This window comes from Sebastes fasciatus, chromosome 3, assembly GCF_043250625.1.
Source record: "Sebastes fasciatus isolate fSebFas1 chromosome 3, fSebFas1.pri, whole genome shotgun sequence".
Classification (NCBI taxonomy): Eukaryota; Metazoa; Chordata; class Actinopteri; order Perciformes; family Sebastidae; genus Sebastes; species Sebastes fasciatus.
The window spans coordinates 31,144,928-31,170,341 of NC_133797.1; the positions used below are offsets into that span (position 1 = coordinate 31,144,928).

Genomic DNA, 25,414 nt, shown 5'->3' on the forward strand with positions numbered 1-25,414 from the left:
CCGGATTAACCTGGTTAAATAAAGGACAATAAATAAATAATTAGTTTCACCTGTCCCTCGTTAGCCCTGCAGCCACCAGACCTCCTGCTCACCTGGTCCCACTTCCACATTAATCACTCACTATTAATACCTGCCCAGTTCTCTTGTTCTATGTCGGTTCGTTGTCGTTTCTGCATGTAGTTTGGGTTTTTCTGGTATCTGCCAGCGCTACCTGCCTACCTTTTGGTAGACTTTTGTGTTATTAAACTATCTTCATTGTATCTGCCCATCTCTGAGTCTGAGTCTGAGTCCGTCCTGCCTGTTCTGCTCTCCGAACCGTAACAGCAAGAGGGGATCACCAAAGTTATTACTATTCATCCTGAGGGGGACATGAATGTTTGTGCCAGATTTCACGGCAGCCCATCCAATACTGTCAAGATATTTCAGTCCGAGCCAAAACTGTCAACCTGCCGGTGGAGCTGGAGGGAAAGACAGGAGATCACTAAAGTCATTCGGATTCGTCATGTCAGCCCCATCTCCTAAAAATGACATTCCCATACAGCTAATCTGCATTCTCAATTATGTTTGGAAGGAAACATATTTTGTTGCGGATTGTGTTTGATGTATCACAAATACGTTTGTAAGTCCACGGGCGGCTGCAGCAAGTGACGTAGTACAACACGCAACGCACAGAGCAGACAATGTAATATATCAAGTGACCTTTAATGAAAGTTATGTGTTTTAATAATGAGTAGGCTATAACAAGTAAGAAAGTCCACTACAGGATGGCAGAAGGGGTGATGGATGGGTCAAACTGACATCGGAGTTTCCCCCAGGAGACCGCTGTTTGTGTCCCGTGTGAAACGTAGTCATTTTAATTCAAACCATGATGTTATTTTTGCTAAACCTAGGCCAGTAGTTTTGTTGCCTAAACCTAGCTGAGTAGTGTTGTTGCATTTTTAGTTTAGTTTTCTTTCAATTTACGACAATAACCACGTGTTTAAAACTTTTTAAAACTGCGACTGCAATCTGGGAGAAAATAAGTTTATCTCGAAACGAAAGAGAGAATGCAGTTTAGTGTTATGGGAACATAATTTTGTAGGAGACAGGGTTGGTCATGTGGGCACCGTGGAGATCTGTACCAAAGCTCATTTACTAAAACCAAAAAGTCACCAAACATGGTGGAAAAATCAGGTGATAAACAAAGCGTCTGGGGACCATGAATGTCTGTACAACATTTCAATCCATCCCATATTTGTGATATAGATTGACAGACTGACAGGTCCCTCCCTTGAGCCACATAGCTAATGTGGCTAAAAAGGGAACAAACCTCAGGGGAGGCAATTAAAAGAGAGACCCCCATCAGAGAGCAATATGTAGGTAGTAAAAAGGCAATTAAAAAAAATAAAGTTGTGACAGTACAGAAAGGACAAGACATCACAGAAGCAGCGTTTATATGACACCGATAAGACAAAGAAGACATTAGTAATTGGCTTTCTGCTGTAGGTAATTTTACCCATAAACAGGTCACAATGATGTGAAAGCACCTGTTTCCTTCTCATTGTTATTCAGCCCAATCTACTCAGACGGATACATTGCACAGGATGACTATTGGTATTCAGCCCAGCAATGTGAATTCAGGGTATCGGTACTCAGCCCAGCAGTCTGCTGCCCGCGACCTGATGAGCTGAGACGGCTGTCTGTCCAGATGAGAGCTCGGATCCTTTGGGTTGGATTTGTTCTGATGACGGTGCAATCCCCAGATTGTCATCCTGTGCCAGGCCCTATGATTGGATCAGCAGGCATAGATGAGGGAGTGTGTGCGTGTGTGTGTGTGTCTCCTCCGGTGTGCCTGTGTGAGTTTGAGTATGACCTGAAAGTAAAAACGTTGACCCTCATGTTTCCCCTGCTGTTTCTTCTTCCTTTTTGGTGTTTAACAGTTTTCTTTCATTCTTTTTCTTTCCCAAAGATAGCATAAAAAAGAATAGAATAAAATAGACTGCCTTGGAATCACATTTAAAACAGAATATACATTTGATTTTGGTTGGGAAATTGAGCTTGTAGACAGGGTTTAAACTTTTTTTTTTTTACACCATACGCTTCACCACAGGAACACAGAAACAAAAGAAAAGTTAAAACTAGAGTTGGAGGGAGAAATGGGTAAATAACAAAAACAGATAATCACCTATTCGTGCAAAATCCAAAGTTTAATATAACCACGATATGCATCATTATTACATCAAGATTAAGCAAGTTAATTAAAAGGGAATAATTTAATTCCTCATTAATTTAGTGGCTTAGCTCATGCTAGATTAATGACTGGGTATTTTCACATCAACAGTATTTAAATTTAAATCCAGTTAATGTAGTGCATCTGTAAGTTTTTGTGTACTTCCTGATTGTAAGCTTAAAGGTGCTAAATTCAATATCTAGAGCATTAACATAGCAGCCAACAACTATTTGTTATGTAAAGATATAGAGGAGTAATGTCTACCTGAGCAGAGAATGAAGTCGCTCTCCCTCTGTGTGTGTTGTAATCCGAGCTTCTCTGTGCTTTGTTTACATAACTGGGGCGGCCGCGCCTGCTTTTATTGCATGTTTGTTAACTGGCTCGCCATCGCCAGGTTGAGAGCCGTTGAGAGGCAATAGAAATGCTCCTAATCTCGTATTTAGCACCTTTAATAATAACGTTAAAGTCTTGGGAACTGGCATAGACACAGCAGTAAGATGGCAAACCAATCTTTTATACTTCTCTTTATACTTTTCACCAATAATATTCTCTTCTTAAACTGAATTCCCTTCTCTTTTTCCGTCCATTATTCCAGCATTGTTTCATGTACTTGAGCTGATGTTTGGCGCTGGATTCCTGAACGTTTTCAAACGAGACTCCAACAAAACCATTGTTAGGTGGCCCTGGAGTTTAACAGAGACTGTCTTCTTACGACGTTGTTTTCCAATAAAACAACCCCTGTCGCCCGTCCTTGAGAGTCTCTTCTCAGTCAAACAGCCAAAAGATCAAAACCCAGCGCTATATTGTCCCTCGACATACAGCGGTACCATTTGTACAAAGCGACGCTCAATCAAAGGTTGAGATACCCTTGTAGATCTGAGGGTTAAGAGTCCGTGTGCGCGCGTTATGTGTGTGCGTGCATCCGAATAAGGGGTAATTGAGGCGCTTCATCCCTGAGTTTTGATAAGGGGACTAATGGTGCATGTGGTTGCCTTGGAAACCTTTGTTTGAACATAACAGTACAAGGATCTTCATTCCTCCACACAACACACACACATACTCTCTCTCTCTCTCTGTCATATGAGAGCGTACTTCTTGCATCAGTGATTTGAAAAGAGGCAGGAGATACATAATGAAGAGTCCTTGGATGCTACTGCAAACAGTCAGCTTTTTAATCCCTTTGCTGCCTCTGAGGGTTGAATATCTACCAACTCATAGTAGCATCAAGGTTTGAGTCAGGCCACATCTCAGGAGGATGTTAAACAAGTGCTGCAGTTCATCAAAACACACACAAATATGGATGTAGTGACATACACAATGTAACCCAGACGCACTTATCTTCCCGGGTGACCGGCATTCACGCTGAGAGCGTGTTGGTAAATTGTTCATATTGTGAGGTGCATTGCGGCTTATACATTTGAATGGTTCTTAAATTACATTTTAAATTTAGATGAGCTGTTTCAGTAAGCTGACAAATGTGTTGTCCTGTTCGCTGAGGGAGGGCTCGGGGCATCCAGCTCCTACAGAGGCAGTTCAGGGAAGGACCAAGCAGCCAATCAAAATGCACAACGCATCAGTTTTTCTGCACACTGCATGTGCCTGTGTTGTGTTAAGTCTTTGGGCTGTGGAAATTAATTAACAGTCTTTCAATCAGGCACATCCATTATAGCAGGTAATCATGCTAGCAGAAATATGATCAAATTGAATGTTTGATGATGCTTCTCCAATTTCTTCTGTAAACTCTGACATTTGCACAGCCCCTTCTCACACAAAATACCTATTGGTTATTGTCAATAGTCTACTGTACCAACCCGGCTCCCCCACTGACTCTATGCAAATATCTATGATCTATGCAAATAATGCAGGTACACGCAGGATGGAGATATGAGCCTGTAAATGTTTGCACCCAAAATTCCACCCACATACTTCACCGGCAGTGCACCCAAAGCCAAACACTTTGTTTTCAGGATTTTTGTGTAGGTGCGCTCAGTATTCTTGCATTCTCTGATTTATGTGAACTAACTTTAGCTCACATAAATCTCCTGAAACCTGACTGGAGTTTGAGATTCAGAGCCATGGTGCCGCATATATATATATATATATATATATATATATATATATATATATAAAAGAAGAGCTCTTATATTCCATGTAAAGAAAGATGCATTCTCCGTCTTAAGTGATTCTTCAAATCTTTTCTAGGACGAACTCCATCTAACTTCAAGTTTTTACAACAGAAAAATAAATAAATAAAAAAGAAAAACCTTGAAAATGTGACCTACTCAACCCAGCGCTTGAACCTTCAAGTTTTACAATACATCCTCACTTAATACAAAGTTTATTCATGTGGCGCTGAAGAGTGGACGAGGTTACGGGCCAACTGGAGCAGCATCCGTGAAAGGAGAGAAAGACAGACAAAAGAAATAAGTCTCACTGGTAAAATTTATCTCACAAGGTGTCTCTCTGAGCCGCGATGTACTGTAGCCATAGCAACTGGCGCCCAGCATCTCCTGAAGGGAATGCGAAAAGGATCCATGATTCATATCCAAACAACAACAGCCTGAGAATCCAAATATACTGAGGTAAACTGCCACCCCCAGACAGTCAAGCTGACAGCTGTGAGGAGGAGGGGCCAAGCAGAAAACAAATAAACAAAAACAATCACTATCATCCTCCGTTCGCTTCATCCTATGAGCGCATCACTTTGTGGTCATTGTTTTCTGTTTGCCTCTTGTGATCTCGGCCGTGTTGACTCGTACTGACAAACTGCATGATGGTAAGAAGTAATAACTTTTTCATGCCAGCAGGATGGAATAAAGTAGACTGGCAGCTTTAAAGCTGCAGTGGGAAGAAATGGAGCAAATATCCTGAGAGCAGTGCATGAGATAGGTAATCTGAAAAAAAATCATGTTCCTCTGTGTCCTCCGGTGCTCCTAATGGCATCTGCAAGATTTCACAGAGTGGACGAAAACAACTAATCAGAGCCGAGCTGGAGCCTGCCGTCTCTGATAAACAGTCAGACTAGGCAGCGCTGATCTATGAATCAATATTCTGTTACTGTAATGCTTATTTCTGGCCTCAAATGTTTTCAGAAACATCTTGTAGTGTAGCCTACTGTTTAGCTGTAAAATGAGAAAGTTGACCCGTGACCTGGCAGCCATGTTGAGATAAGTTGAGGAAATACCAAGCAGCTGGAGCAAACCTTCTCATTTTACAGCTAAACAGTACACTACAAGATGTTTCTGAAAACATTTGAGGCGAGAAATAGGCATTACAGTAACAGAATATTGATTCATATTTGATCAGCGCTGCCTAGTTTAACCGTTTGATCGAAGTTCTCGAGTGATTGACAGCTGCCTCCGTTGAACGAACAGCCAATAGGAACCTTCTCTCTCTGAAATGACCTGTGATTGGCCAAAGGGTCCTGTCCTTGACTAGATTTTTTAAAGCCTGAAAACAGAGCCATGAGGAGGTGCAGAAGTCTAGTTATCTCTCAGAACACTTGAATTACAGTATGCTGAAAGGTTATTCTGGATGGAATTTTTACCCAATGATGCCAAAAAATATTCTGCCTACTACAGGTTTAAAACTAAAACTCAGATGATTTTCACATTCACCAGTTGAGGAAATGGATAAATTAAGAGGATATGATGAGTTTTATATCAATCAGAGATAATTATTTACACCATTCAAAAAGAATAACTGTCAGCAAAATTTCTATGCCACACTTTCATGTTCTTGTACAAAAAAAAACATGCAAATATACAACATGCAATTACAGCTGTTTCACTCGCAGCAGTGCAACTTTCTATATTTGCTGCAAAACCATTATCCAGAGAGAACAGCCACGTTTACAGCCTTCACACACAAAAAATCCCCCCCCACCACATTCACTGCCAATGAAAACATAATAAGCAAGCCAGAACTACTTGTAAACCACATTTGGCATCGAGCAGAGAATACCGTTCGGAATCATAATAACCTAGATTGGGATCTCTTCATTACCAAAAGTCCCCCGTTTTACATCCTCGCATTGCGATCCAGTCGGCTTCGCCTGCACAAGTGAGAGGCTGCAATCAAGGCCCTGCCTGCTGGGCCCACTATAAGGCAGCTGTGCCTCATTACCAATACCAATCAGAAGGAAAAAAAGGGTGACATGGCCCCTGGGAGACACCAGTTTGGACTGCGGTGCAACAGTATGTGGAGATAACGTGTATAGAGGATGCTCTTCCTCTCTCCTGTTTGTCTCGTGTTTTCTGTGTCTGCACGTCAGTCACACCTTACTTGTTTCGCTGCTGTGTTGCTTGGTAGCTTTTTCCATGCTTTGCTCTCTCTTGTTTCTTCACATTACCTTTTTGCATTCTTGTTTACAGATTTTGCTGTTCATTTTCCTTTTCCCTTCGCTATTGTTGCCCTGAAAAAAAAGAAATGTATCTGCCACAGTGAGAAGCTACTTCTGTCTGCTCTATTGCAGATATGCTCTACATCGCACTTAGTTTAAAAAATACATTACAACAAGGCACACAGTCACATTGCTGCTTTACCATGATGTAATGCATTGTGGTGAACATGATGGGAACAGAGCCTGGGGTTCACATGAAGGTTCCAATTTTTAAAACTTAGTAAATTAAAAATCATAGGCAACATCGCATTTCAAATCACTTCCTAAAAGTATGTATTATGAATTATTTATTATTATTATCATTATTTTATTACTCATGTCAAATGCTTCTGACACCCGTTTCATGGCTTATCTTTGCTTCTCTCCTTGCTTTTGTATTTATGCTGTTTAAGATAGACAGAGCAGCTTACGTGCCATGGATGTTAATTTAGTACGTCCACTTTTGAGTCTGGTGCAATGAACCCAACAAACTGTGAGCTTATTAGATAAATGATTTTTGTGCATGTATTTTAAAGTAGTGCATATGAGCTACATACATACACGGTGTATAAGAAGTGGACATAGTCACCGTGACGTCACCCATTGGTTTGTAGACTGCCGTTTTGAAGCCTTAAGTTTGGCATTTTGGCCGTCGCCATGTTGGTTCTTTGCAACCAGAAGTAATACGAGAGGGTGGAGCTAAGTACAACTAAACGCTGAAGAAGATGTTTTTTAGGTGACCAAAAAGGTTAGAATTAACTTTCGTGAACTGAAAACACACTGTGAAAGGGTTAAAGTTGTAAGATGAAAACACGGACAACTCCCAGACCGAACAACGCCGTGGTACCGACCTGTCAATCACAAGGTAGCCACGCCCTAAAGCATACCCTGCTATATGGTCTATTTGACTCTAAATGGGACCATAATTTACTAAATGAACATCATGCTGTATTGAAGAAGACTTGAAACTAGCGATTGAGACCATAAACTCATGTTTACAATGTTTATTGAGGTAATAAATCAAGTTAGAGGTAGGGTCATTTTCTCATGACTTTATACAATCAGACTTCTTTTTGCAACCAGAGGAGTCGCCCCCTGCTGGCTGTTAGAAAGAATGCAAGTTTAAGGCACTTTTGCATTGACTTCACTTTTCAGACCTTGAGGTATACTGACTACATAAGCAACAACAGTCAGTCAAGGGAAAGTTAAAGGTGTAATTCTGTGCAGAAGTACTCAAACTCTCACACACTGAAGACGGAGCGAGTCATAGCTTTCAAAGATTTCCAAATTAACACCTTGAAAGATAAAGAAAAGTGAGGTTAGAAAATAAAAGTAGAGGTTATCTTGGTAACAGCGCAAGGTGCTTGTGGGTGCTCTTCAACAGACTCTGCACTACAATAGAGAATAGGTGGACAGAAACACTTTTCCTTTTCTTTTGCCTCTCTGCTTTTCTGGAAATATTCCCATATGAATTAACTTTAGACCAGACCTAACGTTTATGTCATCAGCTACAATCCCTATTACAGCTTAGTAATGCATGCAATTACCTAGTATTGATGTTTAAATCATACTAATTATATGTAATTTAATTTCATTATACCGGTGTTAGAGATTGAGAGCAAGGTAGAAAAGCCATAGCACACACTGGTTCCATTTAGCATCCAGTAGAAATGATGAAACTGTGAAAGGAAACACTGCTTTGGCTTCTCTTTTCTCTGTATCAAGAAGAGGCAGACTAGACTTTGGTCTCTAGTCGGAGCCTGAAAATACATCGCAACAGGCCAATAACTCAGTGCATTGTTTATATAAGGGAAGATAGAACATTGAAAATACACTATGGACATAAAGTCACAATATGCCACTACTGTAAAGTCAATTTATGCTTACCTAAAAAGGGCTTGAATGTTCAACTAAATGATAGTTCTCAAGATTTAAAAGGTTTGAAATGCACTCTAATACCTTGCTACAGGAAAAATGTTCACGAGTGCCATGAGGGTTGACAGTACATCTCTCCACTTGCACCGACCTTCCTCCTGTGTGACCACGATACATTATTAATTGAAAGTGTTTCCTCATTCCAACCTTTGCTCTATTGTGCAGCTAGAATTATGTGTGATTTGCACATTCGGGACGATCTAATCAGTCCTTTTGCTGGTGAAGCTCGATCCATTTAAAAGAAGCGAATGAAACCATTTCAGAAAGTAATTTGACATGGGTCTGCCCTACTGTACTGGCTCTCCACAAAAGCACACTGGCAATAACCCAGTGTCTATCTGTCATATACACTAGTGACTAGCCCTCTCCCTCTCCCAGCCATCCCGGCGATAGTCTAAATGTCAGTGTTTTCCGGGCTCCTAATGTGTTCCTAAAATAGTATCTCCATTGCTGAGCCTCCGTGAAAAGGCACGCTCCAGAAAGGCATAGTGAGTCTGACTCACAGCAGAGGCAGCAGAAACACCATGCCATCCCAAAGCCAATTAAACATGCATGGGGGTGTATGTGACCTCAAAAAAAAGAAAAGAAAAAAAAAGCCAGTAGATGGATGGCCACTCTCTCCCCCATCTTTCCCACTCTATAGCTCACCCTCTGTCACTCTTTGCTTCTTTTCCTCTTTTTGCCAATTAGAGTGAATTATTCAGGGTGTCTTGTATGTACCTGTTAAGTGTTTTTCTCCCAATGAGCACTCTCACGGTAAATTGAGGTGAGGAGACGATGAGCAAGAGTGCATACGCAGCAGCACACACGGGCCGGGCAGCGCAAGCAGATGAGCTGGCGTAGACATGGCTATGCATACACACACACACACTAGCGTGCACACACATATAGGTCAGCGGAGGGACCCCTGCGCATTTTGATGTGTTTCCAGAGAGGTCAGGGCAAGGCTAGCCATTCAGACGCTAATATGGAGAAAGACTAATTAGCTATCTCTCACAGCACGCTTCTAATCAACTCAGGAATGGCCACATAGTGATGGATGGAATTCCCGGACAATACAATTAAAATTGTGTAATTTGATACAATAAATTCCAATGACAGGAATTCTAGAATGTGAGGTCTCATGTTCCATTCCATTCTGTTCCATCAGATCTTTAAACTGGATACCGGAATGGCCGGGGAAATATGCCTCTTGTGCTTTATAATGCTCAACAGTGCAGAAGAAGGAAATGGGATGGAAATGTTGAAATGTCATACTGTATATGGATGGGCTGATTTTCCGCATTTAATCAAATTCAAAGTCGGCCTTAAATGTCATAGTTGCCTTGATTAACAGAGACCACAATGCAATATCGGTTTCACAATGGGGGCTGCTTGGTACCGTGCCATTCATTCACATTCACCGCTAACGCTGGATTCCACTTGGCTTGCATTTGCATTTAGGGACTGACTCGCTGGGAGAAAAGAGATCATCTTTGAAGTCAATCAAACCTTTGCGTCTATAAACAAAATGAAAACTTTAGTATGATATAATATGAGCAAACTCCATCCACTGATGAAGACTGTGAGGTGCGGTTAAAAGCCCAGGGATAAAAAAAAAAAAAAGCAAATAGTAAGTGATTTAATGAACCAGAATTAGGAACGGAGAACAAGGAAATTCCACCTAAAAAGGGATTTAATTTTAGATGAACTTCACCTTTAATGTCATCAAGTGTGGGGTCTGCAGTAAATACAGAAAAGAGGGAGATGCATGTCAGAAAGCAGCATTGAATTTCAGTGCAAACTGACAATAAAGTTGTATTGTATCATATCGTATTGCACATGCATCTACTCAATCATCTTAATTATCAAATCAAAGTCAGATAACATTTGAACACAGTCACTAATTAGCTAGGTGAACAAAGGAACACATGGCATTAAGACGACGCACTTGATAAGGACAGGGGAAAAGGTCTGGCTGGGAGCAGACAGGCAAACAGTAATGTTCTTCCTCCCCTACTAGTTCTAGGAGCACTGACTAAGCTCACCTGTGTCTAGTTGCCTCTAAACAGCACAGGTGAGCCTGTGGCTCCTCTCTGAGCTCATTAAGGTTATGGCAGACATGAAACACTTTCCAACAGACAATGTAAACCCATCCGCGGCGACAGTAATTGCAAAGGGAATGTGCTGTAGTGACGTGTTATAAAGAGGAATGGGCCCAACAAACACAAGGCTGTCATCCAGGAGACCGCTGTTCGTGTCCCGTGTGATACGTTTCACTTTCACGTTATGATCAGCTGATCATTCGTGTCTCGTGTTCACAACGTCAAGTCACATTTGCAATGTAAAAATGTTGTAATTTTAAGCCCAACCTTGTTGTTTTTTCCTAAACCTAACTAAGTGTTTTTTTCTCCTAAACCTAATCAAGTGTTTTTGTTTAATTCACAACATTAAGCACGTGTTTACTTCGACCAAAAAGTGACGCCAATGGGTCTGACAAAGCGTCAGTATGTGACGAGTTGGTGGACCTTGATATATTTGTCAAAATCTGTATTATATGTTAATACATATTAATATATAATAAATAAATTAATACATTAAATTATCCCTCAATTACTGATTGGATTTTAATAGTTGTCTTCTAATTGCATTCTAGGACATCCTGGCTTGCTTGAGTTGAATTTTCACATAGCTATTTCTCAGCATAGTCTAAAGAATTGCTAGAATGTACTTTTCCTCAGCACTATTTTAAGCTACGAGCAGCTTTCCAGGAAGGATTCATTATTGTGCACTTCTGGCTCTGTCTAGCTTTTTGTAGTCTCTGCATTATAGGTGCCACATTTAGATTCCCTCCGCCTGCCACAGTCATTAATTAATCATATACGATAAACAGATTGATTCCCTTTAATTTATAGCCCCGCTCATCCTCGCGGCAGCCTTCTGCCTTTCGGTTTGTGAGCCGAGTCTGAGAGACATGTCACCTTGTAAGACATACTGAATGCCTTCCCCTTGAAGGAGGGAAACAGAGAGAGCGGGAAGATAACACAGCCAGGCAGCACTAACCGATCAGAGCACTCCAGCAGAGATATGACCCACATAGACCGATGCTCGTTCAATCAGCCTGCTCCTGGCAGCGTGGCGGGGAAAAGAGAGAGAGAGAGGGAGTGAAGGAGGGACAGGGGGGAGCGTGAGTGTTAGGTGGCTCCAGTTAGTTTTAAAAACCTGTTTGTACTCCTAAGAAAATGCCAATTATGTGTAAATGTGCATGCAGGACTCCAGCCCGCTGCAAACACGCTATTTACAAATTTACAAAAAAGGAGCTGAGCCAGTGAGATGATGTGTCTACTGTTAGCTGCAATATGTCTCAGAAAACTTTCACCTATGATGAAAGTTGCTGAATGTGCCCAAGGACCCTGCTATGTCTCCACCTCCACCTCCACCTGGTCAACACTCAGAGGCCAGCGTGTTCATCTTGCTTTGTAACTGTAAAAAGTCTCACCAAGCTGGGAGCCCCCACATGTTCTCAGGTTTTCTGAGAACCACGGCATGTGTAGTCTATACAGAGCTCACCTCCTCTCTGCACTGGAGGGAGTAAGGAAAGGCATACAGCCGAGACTGAGACCATTGATGAGCTGTGGCTTACTTTCCAAGGCGAGTGGATTTGTTCCCCAGAGAGAAGGACGGCTGACAGTGGTCTGTTCCTTCCTTGGACAGCTGGATTGTTCCTCCACATGGACCACCCTCAGAGATATAAACTATCCTGCCTGTTGATGTTAGATGCTGCAACCATGCCTTCCAGACACAGAGTGAAATAGCAGAGGGCTTGCTGTATTGCCCTCATCTCCAGGACACACACAGCTGGGGATTTGACCCTCGTTCTACACTATCCAGGTTCCCAAACCACTATGCTATACCTTTACTGACTTTTGTCACCCTTAGGTGACTGGAAAAATAGATAGAGATCATACCTATACCATCATCTGAATCTTGTATTGTGATACGCCTTGCTTGTATCTCCTTTTTTAATGTCCTATTAGGGTATAAATTACATTCTGCAAAGGACATTGTTTCAGATGAAAGATCTTACAGCACGTATTTGACCTAAGTAGTAAAGGCTGCCCTCTACTATAACACAAACAAACAATCTATTACCACAACCTTCTCTCAACCTAACCCTCAAATGACCAAATAAAGGTTAGGCCCACAGGTGTTTTAACTGTGTGTAGCCACTTCACAGGTGATTCGTCTGAAAGTAATTATTCTCATCACCTGATCCTTGGAGTCAGTCCTCCATACATATGCAATATGTAAATGGGTGGAGAGCCGGGACAAAGGTTTTGGCGGCATCTACTGGTGTGGTTGCAGATTGCAACCAACTGAGAACCCCTTCGCTCACTTCTCCTTTTCCAAGACTGCGGTAACGCGAGCCGCCGAGTGCAAAACCGTGGTAACGTCGATCGCCTCGCTCAGAGGCCATCTTTACCATAATAACACTACTTTAGGAGCAACGGAAGTCAGACAAGCGTGTCGGAGAACTACGGTGGCCTTCAGGTAACGTAAAAACGCAAACCAGTGTTTGGTTTGTCCATTCTGGGCTACTGTAGAAACATGGCGGAGCAACATGGTGGCCTCTGTGAAGAGGACCCGCTCCCTATGTAGATATGGCTGGAGCCGATCCCAGCTGACATTGGGCGAAGGCAGGGTACACCCTGGACAGGTCGCCAGACTATCGCAGGGCCGACATAGAGACAGACAACCATTCATGCTCACATTCACATCTACGGGCAATTTAGAATCAACAATGAACCTAACCTGCATGTCTTTGTGGGAGGAAGCCGGAGAACCTGGAGAAAACCCACGCCAACACGGAGAGAACATGCAAACTCCAGAAGGGCCCAATCCAGGTTTGAACCTGCGACCCTCTTACTGTGAGGCGACAGTGTTAACCACTGCACCAACATGCAGCTTCTGATAAAAACATAGTTATGAATACTATATTCCATTTCTGCTAATAGATCCCCTGAAATGTCACACACTGTTCCTTTAATATTATCTAGTAAACATTTGCCTCCGAATACATACAGCCAGGATACTGAAAAGCTTTTACAGAATTTCATCCCAGAGTGAAACAGAAATGTAGCAACATGTTGGCATGCCAACAGCATGTAATCTCCCGAAATGACTAGAGATGAATATTTAAAGTGAGTTGGGTTTAACTCTGTGTTTGCATTTCATTTCGATGCAATAACTGATAACACTCAAGAGGCGGAAAACCGCAAAGCTATGTCAGTAATTTATTTGTTGGCAAACAACTTTCACTGTTACAACAAATATTAGTTATGAGATCATTCAACTTGGAACCCATACAAAAAGAATAAATAATTAGCAATAATATTGTAATAATAACCATGATCATAATAATTTAAAAAAAGAACCATAAAACAAACCCAGTGCCATTTTATTTACTCCTGCCTAAAGCCAGCGTTCTTTCCTCCAAGCTTGTTTTGCTGTCTTCAAACCAATAAACAGATAAATAAATAATTTCTCTCTTGGGGACATGGAGGGGGGGGGGGGCTTGTGGGATACATGTGCAAGCTACACTTCATACACTTATGATTTTTTTCTCTCCTAAATAAGTAAACATTGGCTTTTCCACATTGGACAGTGCTGCTGTGTGCAGAGTTTTCACATCTTCAGTACACATATACGGTGTCGTCATGGCATTTCACAGGTGAGACCCATCCTTTTTCAAATAGTGGACATTTTCTTTCTTTTTAATTTGACATTTATTAGCATTCTTTTTCTGTACAATCTCAACCAGCGCAGCGATGTAATATCAATTGGTAGGACATTTGGCAATAGAGAGGATATGCTTCATAAACCATTCTTGTGTTGCTCCAAATATCTGATATCTTTGTAAAAAATGTCACTTGTGCCTTAAGGAAGGAAACGCTTTATTCAAGAACAAATGAGATGAGACCCACTTCCAGCAAAAACTAAATGGTGGCATTTCCATAGCAACCGCCTCTTTCATAACTTAGCCGCTTCACTTCCCCCCTTTAGCTTTAAATCTACACAGTGGTAAAGTATATAGTAACAATTGATTTGCAAAATGTAAGTGACAGTGGTGTTGCTATAAAAAGGACCAGAATGAAGTGTGTGTGGGGTATATGAGTATTAATTAAGGAGTGCTTAACCGTCTTTATGAAAGAATGACATGACAGATTGTTCCTTTGCTCCGTCCTGTCATCTACACGTGACCAGAACTCATCATGACGTTTCAGTACAGTTCCACAGACAAAAGGTTTGCAAATTAAAAAATTTAAAAAATAAAAGACTTGGTCATATGCAACATTTGTATCTGTATCCGTATTCTGTACAATACATAGAAACAGTTTGTGATTTCTTTATAATCCTTTTGATAACTGAAAACTTTTACAGAAGAAAGGAGAAGAAACGGAACCCATTCTTTTTTTTTTTTTTTTTTAATTCAGTCTGTTGTAATATGATCTTCCTTCTTTGTTTTCAGTGAAATACACAGTAGCCGCAGTCACTACAACTTGCAGGAATGTTACACCAGCCCAGACACAACTCCAGTTTAGCAGATACGAAACAGGAAGAGAAGTCAGAACATCAGCGTGATATGGTTACAGTTCGGTTTCGCCCAATAAAATAGTTTTTGGGGGATGATCGGTAGTGAGGGCATATATCATACATCCTCCACTTGATTGGCAGGTAGTGGGGCGGGGCCTCTTTAAGGCCAGTTTATGTTGTGAACACCGGAGGTCAATATCCTGCTCTGCCCTTTCGGAGAGTTGGAAACGTCATCCCAGTACGTGTCTTTAAGAGTGAGACAGAGAGACAGACATACAGACAAACAGACAGGCAGCTCCTTGAACCAGGGCTGGGGGTCCGCGCCCCTGTTGTGGTGGTAGTGGAGACTATATGCTATGATCTGCTAGAGGTCCACATTGGGGAACTTGTAGGGCTACGGTCAATCCAAGATTCCATATTAAAGTAACAGGTAGGGTGAAATTACAGTATCCCTCCCCCTTCCTCTCCTTTCCAGATTAAAAGTTCCATTTCTGTACGATGTTTCGGAAAAAGTCTCTCACAAGACCGCCCTTTCAGTCCCGCACCATTTGTGACAATACATTCAGTCCCTGCTTTCGTTAGACCGGTGAATTCTCAACCATATTGTCATGAACCACAGTTAGTGTCACACACAGTACATCGATCGAGGGGTGGGCCAGCTCAGTCTGTCGGTCAACAACACAGAATGTTTTCATTGGAAGGTTGGAAGTGTGAAAATGGGCCGGGGAGGGATAGGAGTCTCTTGATTGGCTCTATAGACTGGTAACCAGGTGGGAAGGGTCTACGGGCGGCTCCTCGGGCGACGAATCGGACTCCTCCTTGTTGCCGGACCCCATGTATCCATCGCTGCCACCACGGCCCATGTGGTAGTAGGTCTGTAGCTCGTGAAGGTGATTCCTGGAGCCCAGGTTTGGCATGCTCTTATAATAGACGTCATCCAGCTCCGGAGCCGTGGCACTCTTACAGGGCTGCAGCTCCCCGGAGCTTTCCTCCTCGCCGTCTGTTAAACCGTTCATCTGCCCGTCCGGAAGGTCCGTCAGCACCGGCATGCTGGTGTACAGCGAGTCTCTGTGGTTGGGCGAATGCGTGTGCTCGTCGGTGTGCTCGTTGGTCAGCAGGGGGAAGAAGCTCTCGCTGGTCTCTTGGGGAATGCGCCGTGGCCGGGAGAAGCTGTGAGGGGGTGGCGGAGGCGGGGGGTGGCTGTCTGGTGGAGGAGGCCGCGGCGGCAGGAGCGGAGCGTTGGACTCCTCTCTGATAATCTCCAAACCCAGATTCTCCTCATGGGGGAAGGCTGCAGGGTTGTCCAGCACCATGGTTCCATTGTCCTCTTTACCGTTGCCCACACACCCGCCAACTCCACTGCTGCTGCTGCTGCTGCTGCCTCCCGCCATGCTCCCTGAAAGACAAGCAGGGATAACAGTTAGAGCAGGTTTACGCTATGGCTAGTATGGTGACACGGTGATGATTTCAGCACTTCACAGTGGAGATTTCAGTGTTAATAGTAAAAAAAACTGATGAATATTTTCATATTAACAGTGGATAAATGTGTATTGTGAAAGGGATTGCTTGTACAAACCCACAGAAAATCTTCCTCTCAGCTTTACATCTTTGATCTCATTGTTTTACGGTTTGGGTTCAGCTCACCGCTCTCATCAACATTGTTTTTCGGTAGCAGCAGGCAGCTGTTACACAACCACTGCACGCTCCCTGCCCAGCACCAAACGGCAGACAGGCTAATTGAGCGACTAGCTGGTAAACATAGTGGAGCATTTGGAAAGCTTAAGAGAGCCAGATATCTCCTTTTGGAGTTGGTGGAAATCAGCTAAAAAAGAAGAGTGAATATTGGACTTGCGTTCGCCAGGTGGCCAGAAACAAGACTTCAAATAAATGTTTCTCAGAGTCTGCTGGATTGTAAATAGGCAGCTGCACTCAAGTTTAGTAATTTCTCGTTTGTTTTTAAGTCTGTTACTCGTCTCTCATATGTGAAATTTTTATGTTGTTTTAAAATTTGAGCTGTTTTGCTTTTAACTCTGTTATTTGTGCGTTCGTGTGTGAAACTTTCATGATGCCGAGAGGCAAGGTCTCCCTTGCTGAGGTGTTCGCTGCAGTTTTAAACTTAAGGTAGTATAGCCTCCACCCACAGCTCCACAGTTATCTAAAACTTAGTTTCCCTCTTCTATACATGTCTCTGTCTCTTAGTGTTCAGATGTGAATAATTAGGTACGTTCATTGCATGCATCCCATGTTAAAAGAAAAACAAGTCAAACTTTATTTTAATCGTTGCATACATGCAAATCAACCTTTTTTTAACCCATCCTAAGCATTGTAGGAGCAGTGGGCTGCTGCAATGTGTCCGATATCTGCATAGTAACACATCTCTGCTCTGCTAAAAGTACCTCTGCAGAATTTTTGGGGTGTTTTCTTTGGCTCAGTTGGAAGTGAAAAAGATTAGCTGTCATTTCTGTGTGCACGCTGCCTATAGTTGTTATAGTTACCAAACTTTTAAGCTGCCAAGAGTCAAGGACTCCCTTGGAAAAGAGATTTTAAATCTCAATGGGAATATCCTAGATAAATAAAGGTTAAATAAAAAATAAAATAAAGTGTGTCAGCTGCCCCTTAAGTGGGCAAAAAAACAAACCAGTTATTGTAGGTTTAAAGCCTGTGAACACCCACACAGGTGTTTTCAGTTATTGTGGCTGATTAGATCTCTGCTCAGGTTGAAGCATTGATGGGAATTTATGAGGTCTCAAATCTCCATCTACCAATAAGAGTGATAAAGGTGTAATTTGTCCCGCCCTAACAGGTGCAACAAAGCTAACAGGAGACTGAGGAAGACGTCAATCAATTACAGTCTATACACGCCCACACAGTTCTGAGCAAAGGTCTAATCAGCCAGATTAACTGAAAACACCTGTGTGGGTGTTCAGAGGCTTTCACACACTCATTTGAAACAGATGTGTATGTCGATCAGTCAGTAAATGTTGCCAGCAAAACGCATACAAAGCACATACAAAGCAACGATGAGGCTGGCCCACACTAGAAGGTTTTTTAAATCTTAACAGATTTTCAAAATGTGAGAGACCCCACACATAATGACGTTATGTTAAATTTAACAGTTTAGTTCCTTTAGTGTGTGGAGAGCAACGATTGGGCCAAAACAGCACATCACACACTAACAGATTCATTCATGAACAACATGAGTCCCGACTAAAGAAACGGAAATCTCAGGACATCTCTCGTGATCAAACGTGACTTTAGTGTAAACAAACACGGCGGATGACGGGCAGGAAGAATTATCGATGTTCGTTTTTGCACTACTTTGTACTGAAAATTACCAAAGGATAGATGGATGAAGTTATGGAGACATGTTAAATAAACACTTGCGTTGCATTTCTGAGGTCCATCTTACTACTACTTTTTGCTTTGCGTTTTGCATTAGCTCATGCATTAGCCGCGGCCCCCGTGACGGCGGTGGTTGTCCTTCCGCTTCAGTCAACTTGGTTCCCAATTGGGCTATCTTTTTTTCCCATGTGACTACGTAATTGGCTGTCCTCGGAGTTCCCCATGCACAACAGGATATTCGATCGTAAATATTGCATGTGTAATAATTACGGTTTGAGATTGGTGCGGCCAGGATGGACTTCCGAGCCGATCAGGGGATGTAAAAATCACTCTTACATACCTCACACCACAGGAATATCTGGAAAGATAATCTTTAGAACCATCAAAAATCTGTGCTTTTCTGACAATTGTCGGAAGGGGTAATCGTGCCCAAAATCGGCTTGATTCTCGTGTGCCTGGCATTAGACGCCCTCTCCTGGTTTGGAACATTTTGAGGCACAAAAGTGTCGAAGTACAAGTAGCGTCCCTGTCTAGATAAACCAAATGTGTGTGACTGTCTGACCCTGACGTAACTGAAATCAAACCAGTCACCTCCGTTGGCCATGCTGCTGTTGACCAGCTTGTTCATCAGGTTGTGATTGCGCTCGGTGGTGGCCCTCTCGTGGTTGTTGAGGTAGGATGGGATGTAATTGGAGGTCAGCTCCTTGAGGATCTTCTTCTCCAGGGTCGTCTCCTTGTGGTTGCCGTGGGTGCTGTAGCCGCCACTCCGGTCCAGAATCTGGACGCAGTCGCTCAAGTACTCGCTGCTGGCCATGCTGTAGTTGTTGGCATGGTTACCATTAAGAGGGAGCGTATCCATAACACTGGAGTCTCTGGCGTTGTTCAGGATACCCTCTGAGGAACAAATGATTTATAAAAAAAAAAAAAATCATAATTATTAGGATTCTTAAATAAACTAAGTGGATTTCTCAGAAGAGAGATTTTAATTATTGTTTGATATCATAGCGTGTGCTGTGAATTGAGGATTAAAAAGTAGCAATGATAATTTTCTTGGAAGGAAAAATGCTTCAAGCGTCCATAATTCATTTAAGGGAAACCTCAGAAGTACTTTTTTCTCTCAATTCCTGCCAGCTCGACAGCAATACACAAAAAAAGAGTTAGAATTTGACTGCTAAATAAGTATGTTATATAAATATAATATGTTTTGGACATTGACATTTAAAGTTATTACACTGTAAGACATTTTAAGGGCAAACCTAGTGCATCTCAATTATAACTCAAATGTCAATCTGCTTATTTCATAAACAATATTTCAATTAAATAAGATTCAAGGAAATGCTTCTTTTTTTTAATTAATACTATGGATATATTGTCCTTGAAAAAGGAATCAAAAAAATGTGTGACAAACCAAATAAGACAACCGTTTTACTGATTAATGATCTGGACAAAAAAAGTTTTAACCAAACAAAACTACTGTTTGGATGCAGACTGGACTGAAAATGATTTGGAAGCAAGCAAAGAGAGAAACAAGTCGATGTTATTGAAGTAGTTGAGTATTAATTTAGCCCATACTTGTGTCTCGGTACGGTGCTAATGGACAGCATGAGGGAGAAGAGAGAAAACAAACAGACGTGAGTTCATACACCGAGAGAAAACAACTTTCAACAGCTACAGAATCAACAGTTGCACAGTAATTGGAGGCATGATGTAACATGTCTAACAAAGAAACCCTGTCTGATAGTCAATATCAAAGTCTGTTCTTCAAGGCCTTATTGTTAATTGGCTGCTATCGGGTGGTTCATTATTTATTTAACACCGAAAAAAAACATAAAAAAACACACCTTACATTTATACTGACGTGCACTAAGACAAGCAATACAAGCCCCACATACAAAATGGCATTCAAAATGAAGCACGTACTTTATAAAATAGCTCTTTAACACAAAATTGTACAAATATTTCATGGCTCCCAAGTAGCTTATCAAAGACACAGTGGGTCTGCAACCGGTAACATATAGTGTGCATCTATAGTATACGATAAATCAGCTTGTGAACTTGTTATAATGTTTTGATAAATCATCGCCAGAATTTCATCTCCACATCTCTGTGCTGTGAGAACTGCCCAGTGGGTGTCCTTTGTGAGAGATTATTGCAGTGTGATTGATCGCCTCACTCGGGAGCCATAATAAGGCTAGATCAGATATGCAGCCAAAAGTGCATCACAGTGGCAAACCGTTTCAAATGAAATAATCATGCAAAATAAATGTTATGCAGTGGGAAAAACAACAACTCTAAAGCTCATTCCAAATGCTGTATGTTTATAATAGGAACATCAGGCACACCTTGGGTGTTGTACATGCCCACGGCTGGGTTGTTATAGACTGCCGAGTCCCCCAGGAGAGTGTTATAAGGATTGTTAGTACCATGGGGACGAAGGAGAGCATTAGTTATAAGATGATTAGCCATGGCTCCTGGTACAGGCAGATAGAGAAAGAGAGAGGAAGAGCAACAGCCAAAGTCGAGAGAGGAAGAGAGAGAAGCACTCGAAGAAAAAAAAGGGCAGAGAGAGAGCGGAGAGGGAGAGGTTGAAGGAGAGAGAGCGTGTAGAGACGTTGCAGAGTGGAGGCAAGCGAGAAGGAAAAAGAGGAAGGGAGAGCGAGATGGAAAGTGAGTGTGTGGAAGAAGGAGGGAGAGAAGAGGACAAGTAAATCAAACAAGCAAACATAGTTTGAGGTGAAAGCCAAGAAAAAAGCTTGACAAGTCATTCTTGCAGCAGCCACTGCATACGGGCCGAGGGAGGGGACGAGAGAGAGAGAGAGAGAGAGAGAGAGAGAGAGAGAGAGAGAGAGAGTAGCATGGCTTGGAGAAGATTGTACTGCAGTTCAATACGCTTGAGCAGAGCAGCATGACTACAGGATAGTTAATGGACAACGGGGCCACAAAAAAAGTGTTCTCAGTGCATTTTCTTCCCCAGGTGGGAGACAGATCATGTACACATAAAGACGCTGCAGAAAGGCAGAAGACGGATGACCACGGCAGCTCCTATACTGCGCATTCATCCTCATGTTGTACTCCCCACTGTATCAAACGAACCTCTATCACTACTCCTAAGTGTCTTTGTGTGTCATATAGCATCCGAACACAGGTTGGAGGGAAAAAAAAACAGAGACACTAAAACAGGGGTCTCCAACAAGTAGCTACCAGTAGCGAAGAATATGTACATAAATTCATAACACAAAGTGACTTTGTAAACCCTGTTTACCTGTTTCTATCCAATCAAATTCACAGACACCCCGCCCCCCTTCTGACACCAATCAGCTGCTAATTAAACGAGTTACGCTGCTTTCAAGTTTGGTTACATCAGTGATGCTGTAACATTAGGTGATGTTGGCAGGCTAGCAAGCGCACACCAGAAAAACATACTATTTTCATGAGGAATGGATATCAGAGTTTTTTTTCACAAATGTGAACGACAAATGCGTGTGTCTCATTTGCGGTGCGAGTATGTCAGTCGGTAAAAGATGTAACATCGAGATCCATTTCACCAAAGTCTATAGCGACTTTTCATGGGACTTTCTGACTGGTAGCAGTCTACGAACAGAGAAGGTAAAGGAGCTGAAAACAACGCTTACATGATGACAGTCTCCGTTTACCGTACTGTACTGACAACTAGGCTTGCCGCGGTAGGTGTTACCGGTGTTACACGGTGGTTGGGCACACACTTATTACATTAATTGCCCACGTCGTCGTTTCGCTTTTTTTACAGAAATAAAACCCATTTAGTTCATTTCTGTGTATCAGCGCCCTGATATCAATACATAGTCGGATGACGGACGCTACAAACTGAAAGTGTCTGCTCCGTACAGAGTATCAGAAAGCTCAGAGTAGCAGGAGTCAGACTTCAGACGTTATTAAAAAGACTTTATAAAGAAATGATATCTGCTCTTGGCGATGTACAACTTGGTGCTATGAGCAGCCACTTTCATTTTGTCAAATTAGCTCTCAGAGGGTAAAAGGTTGGAGACCCCTGCATTGAAACATCTCTGTGGTAACTTTTGTTCTTCTTTGTAGAGAGGCACGTGTCGTTATGTTTAGCTAAAAGAAAATACCGCAACATTTTATCTAACTCCTAAATTGAATGTTTTAGGATACCACAGTTTAGTTCATATCAGTAAAAACTTCATTACTATTTCAGAAAGGAGAAGTTGGCCAGCAGCCTGAACTTGGCCGAACAAAAAAGAGCTCCAGGTAGAATACATTAGAAAGAGTGGAGAGAGTGAACTGGAGAAAGAGCCATCAGAGTCGGTTCTCTGGTAAAACTACTCCAATATAAACTTTATGTATAAATTTTTTTGATTTATAGGGGATAATACACATTAATCAATACTGACATTATAAAAATACCAAGGTAGATATATCAGGGTGACTAAACGGCTAATTTGAAAAGAGACAAAAGTAATAATATATATTAGTCATAATAATGTCTTCAAAAAACTGAACTTCAAAGTTAAAATGAACACATTCCTTTCTCCAACTTACTCTCTGCTAATTTCAACAAGTCAATCTCCCATCAAAATATCCAATTTATTCCATCCCATCCTTACTCACCACTAAGCCACAGTACATAGTCATTTGAAATCTACTGGCTAAGTAGCTCTCTGCGCCACACTTTACGGTGCGAGGGAAGGAGGGGGCGGCGGTGTCTTAAGCCCGGCCTCGCTAAGTGTGTGATAATTCAGGCGCTGACACACACCGTGTCTGCTTTAGCATCAATCTGTCATGCTAACAGCTTATTAGTGGCCTGAAGGAAGCGAGGGCCACACCTCGACTTGGAGACTAACAAATGGCGGTGTGTGCGCGTGTGCGTTCCGCCGTGTGTGCGCGTGTGTCAAAATGTCTAGCCATGTGGGTGTCTATGTCCTCATTACCCTAGCCCCCAGACAGCTGTACTCATGGAATCCATTCTTACAGTGACTTTCTCTATAGGGACGACAATAGACAGCTCAGAATACAGTAGAAATACAGTGAACTGAGCCTGATACACATTACAGTAGCCTTCTTATAATGAGATGGACATATATTACAACGCAAAACTTTGCCACAAGCAAAAACTCGTTGGTCTAAACAACAAAGTTCTTCAGACTTTTTCCCTTCTCCATGCACCTTGGAAGTAGGTGTGTAAGAAAATATCAATACACATGTATATCGCGATATTATGTTGTGCGTTACTGATTCTCCAAAACACTATCGAGTTTTAATTAACCTCTTAAAAATCTGACGGCCCGTTGTGTCGCCCGACCGCTATTCGATCTTTCAGAGGTTGTAGCAGCCTCAGTTTTAAGTTACTTGCATCATATGAAACTAAAAAAACATAAGGAATCCAGTGGTACCAACCATGTCATACTAATTTGTCGTGAAAGAGGCTAAAGAGTCTCCCCTTTACAGACATGCCCAGTCTATGCTAATCCTATGCAGTTTAGGACAAAAAAACATGTAGTTTTTTGCATGCAGTATACATTTGTTGTTTTTGCCTATCCTAAAATGGTGTATTTCTGGTGTGGTCTTTCTACTATGACATTTTTTCCTAGAATTACATTTTAAAAATCCCAATATATCTCCTTGCTTAGAGTGTCGCAATATATTGAATCATTACCCCAGTGTCATGATACGTATCGAATTACCAGATTCATGCCATTACACAGCTCTGCTTGGAAGTCGGTGAAGTTGTGCCAGAAAGTCTGCTTCTACAGGATCAGTAACTTCCCCTGAAGTGACACACTACCACATTCGGTTAATAATAAAGCATTATTCTAAAACTTAGTACAGTGCAATAATAAAAGGACCACTGGTGTTCAGCTCAAGACTTGCACACGCACTTAAAGTTAAAAGATTTGTCACCCAGAAACGCCTCAAAGGATGACTACTCTTGGAAAAAGAAGTATAGCAGCCCTCTGTAGCACAGTCAACTCTGCACTCTGTAGATTTATAATGGGACCACAAACTGGTTGATGTTTCAGTTTAGACAAGACTCGGCTCCTATCTCTCCCTCCTGTAAAGTCATCCTTTGAAGCAGCAAAAACAAAAAAGTAGGAAGTGATATTTACACTCTATTCTGCTAATCTTCCTCTCTACAAGAACACAGTGCCATTATCAGAAGTTTGGACTCCTACCACTTTACTAAATGACAGCGTATGCCGCCTGAGCATCCTGCTATTAATAAAGTAGATATGGTGACAGTGATGAGGGTGAAAATGGTAGGTATCCCGTGGTTACCTCTGTTGAGCGTGGCAGAGCTGTTGATGTCTCCAGTGATGAAGGAAGACTCCTGTTTCCTCACAGTGTCGTTCCACATCCGCCTGATACGACTCTATACACAGGAGACGAGAAGCAAGAGAGAGAAAAAGAGGGGAAAAGGAGGTATGGACAAAGACACAGAGGAGTAACGATAATGAGAGTGAGAAGGAATAAAAGGAGGGAGTGGGAGCAAGTCAGGGAAGGGACGACATGACGACAACAGAGGGAAAGAAATTATGGTAAGAAACGTAATATATGAAAGTATGATGTGCAAAAAAAGGGTAAATTAGTGCAGGAGAGGCCGTAAGGGAAAAAGCAAAGCAGCGACCAGCAAGAGAGAAACAGGTGGGGGAAAATAATCACCCGTCAATGCCATTTATACTCCATCTACCTGTGTGTCAGCATCAATATGCGTAGGTGTAAGTCAGGGTTTGGGCTATCTCACTTTCCACATTTTAACCGTGCACATATATAATGTTCTCTAACTTAATCACATATTCACAAGTTCCACATTAAAGCTGCAGTCAGTAACTTTGAGCAAATATGCTAAGTTATATTTGCTCAAACTGTCACTATATGCTGATAGTAGTGCATGAGACAGATACACTGTGGAAAAGCTAATGTTCCTCTGTGTCCTCCGGTGCTCCTAATGGCATTTGCAAGATTCCAGCGAGCCCGAA

General features: G+C 42.0%; 1 protein-coding gene and 1 long non-coding RNA gene across 21 annotated transcripts in view; both read right to left on the minus strand.

The window, feature by feature from the left end:
- Positions 1 to 7,784: 7,784 nt before the first annotated feature.
- On the minus strand, positions 7,785 to 10,288 carry LOC141765351 (uncharacterized). 2 transcript variants are annotated; one of them, XR_012593461.1, is made up of 3 exons: positions 9,246 to 9,621; positions 8,550 to 8,623; positions 7,785 to 7,885 (listed from the first exon to the last, which is right to left on the minus strand). It is a non-coding gene; the product is annotated as an uncharacterized LOC141765351 (long non-coding RNA). The 2 variants fall into 2 exon arrangements; XR_012593460.1 differs by having other exon boundaries at positions 8,550 to 10,288.
- A 3,498-nt stretch (positions 10,289 to 13,786) lies between these two features.
- adgrl3.1 (adhesion G protein-coupled receptor L3.1) overlaps positions 13,787 to 25,414 on the minus strand; it is a 134,925-nt gene continuing 123,297 nt past the window's right edge. For 9 of the 19 annotated variants that reach the window (XM_074630222.1, XM_074630221.1, XM_074630225.1 and 6 more), the window contains 5 exons: positions 24,714 to 24,807; positions 20,783 to 20,911; positions 20,013 to 20,030; positions 19,032 to 19,334; positions 13,787 to 16,494 (listed from right to left, as the gene is read on the minus strand). In XM_074630222.1, coding sequence (XP_074486323.1) covers positions 15,851 to 16,494; positions 19,032 to 19,334; positions 20,013 to 20,030; positions 20,783 to 20,911; positions 24,714 to 24,807 — 1,188 coding nt within the window. In that variant the 3' untranslated portion in view covers positions 13,787 to 15,850. The remainder of the gene's footprint in view (positions 16,495 to 19,031; positions 19,335 to 20,012; positions 20,031 to 20,782; positions 20,912 to 24,713; positions 24,808 to 25,414) is intronic. The other 10 variants (XM_074630235.1, XM_074630231.1, XM_074630234.1 and 7 more) reach the window with 3 other exon arrangements.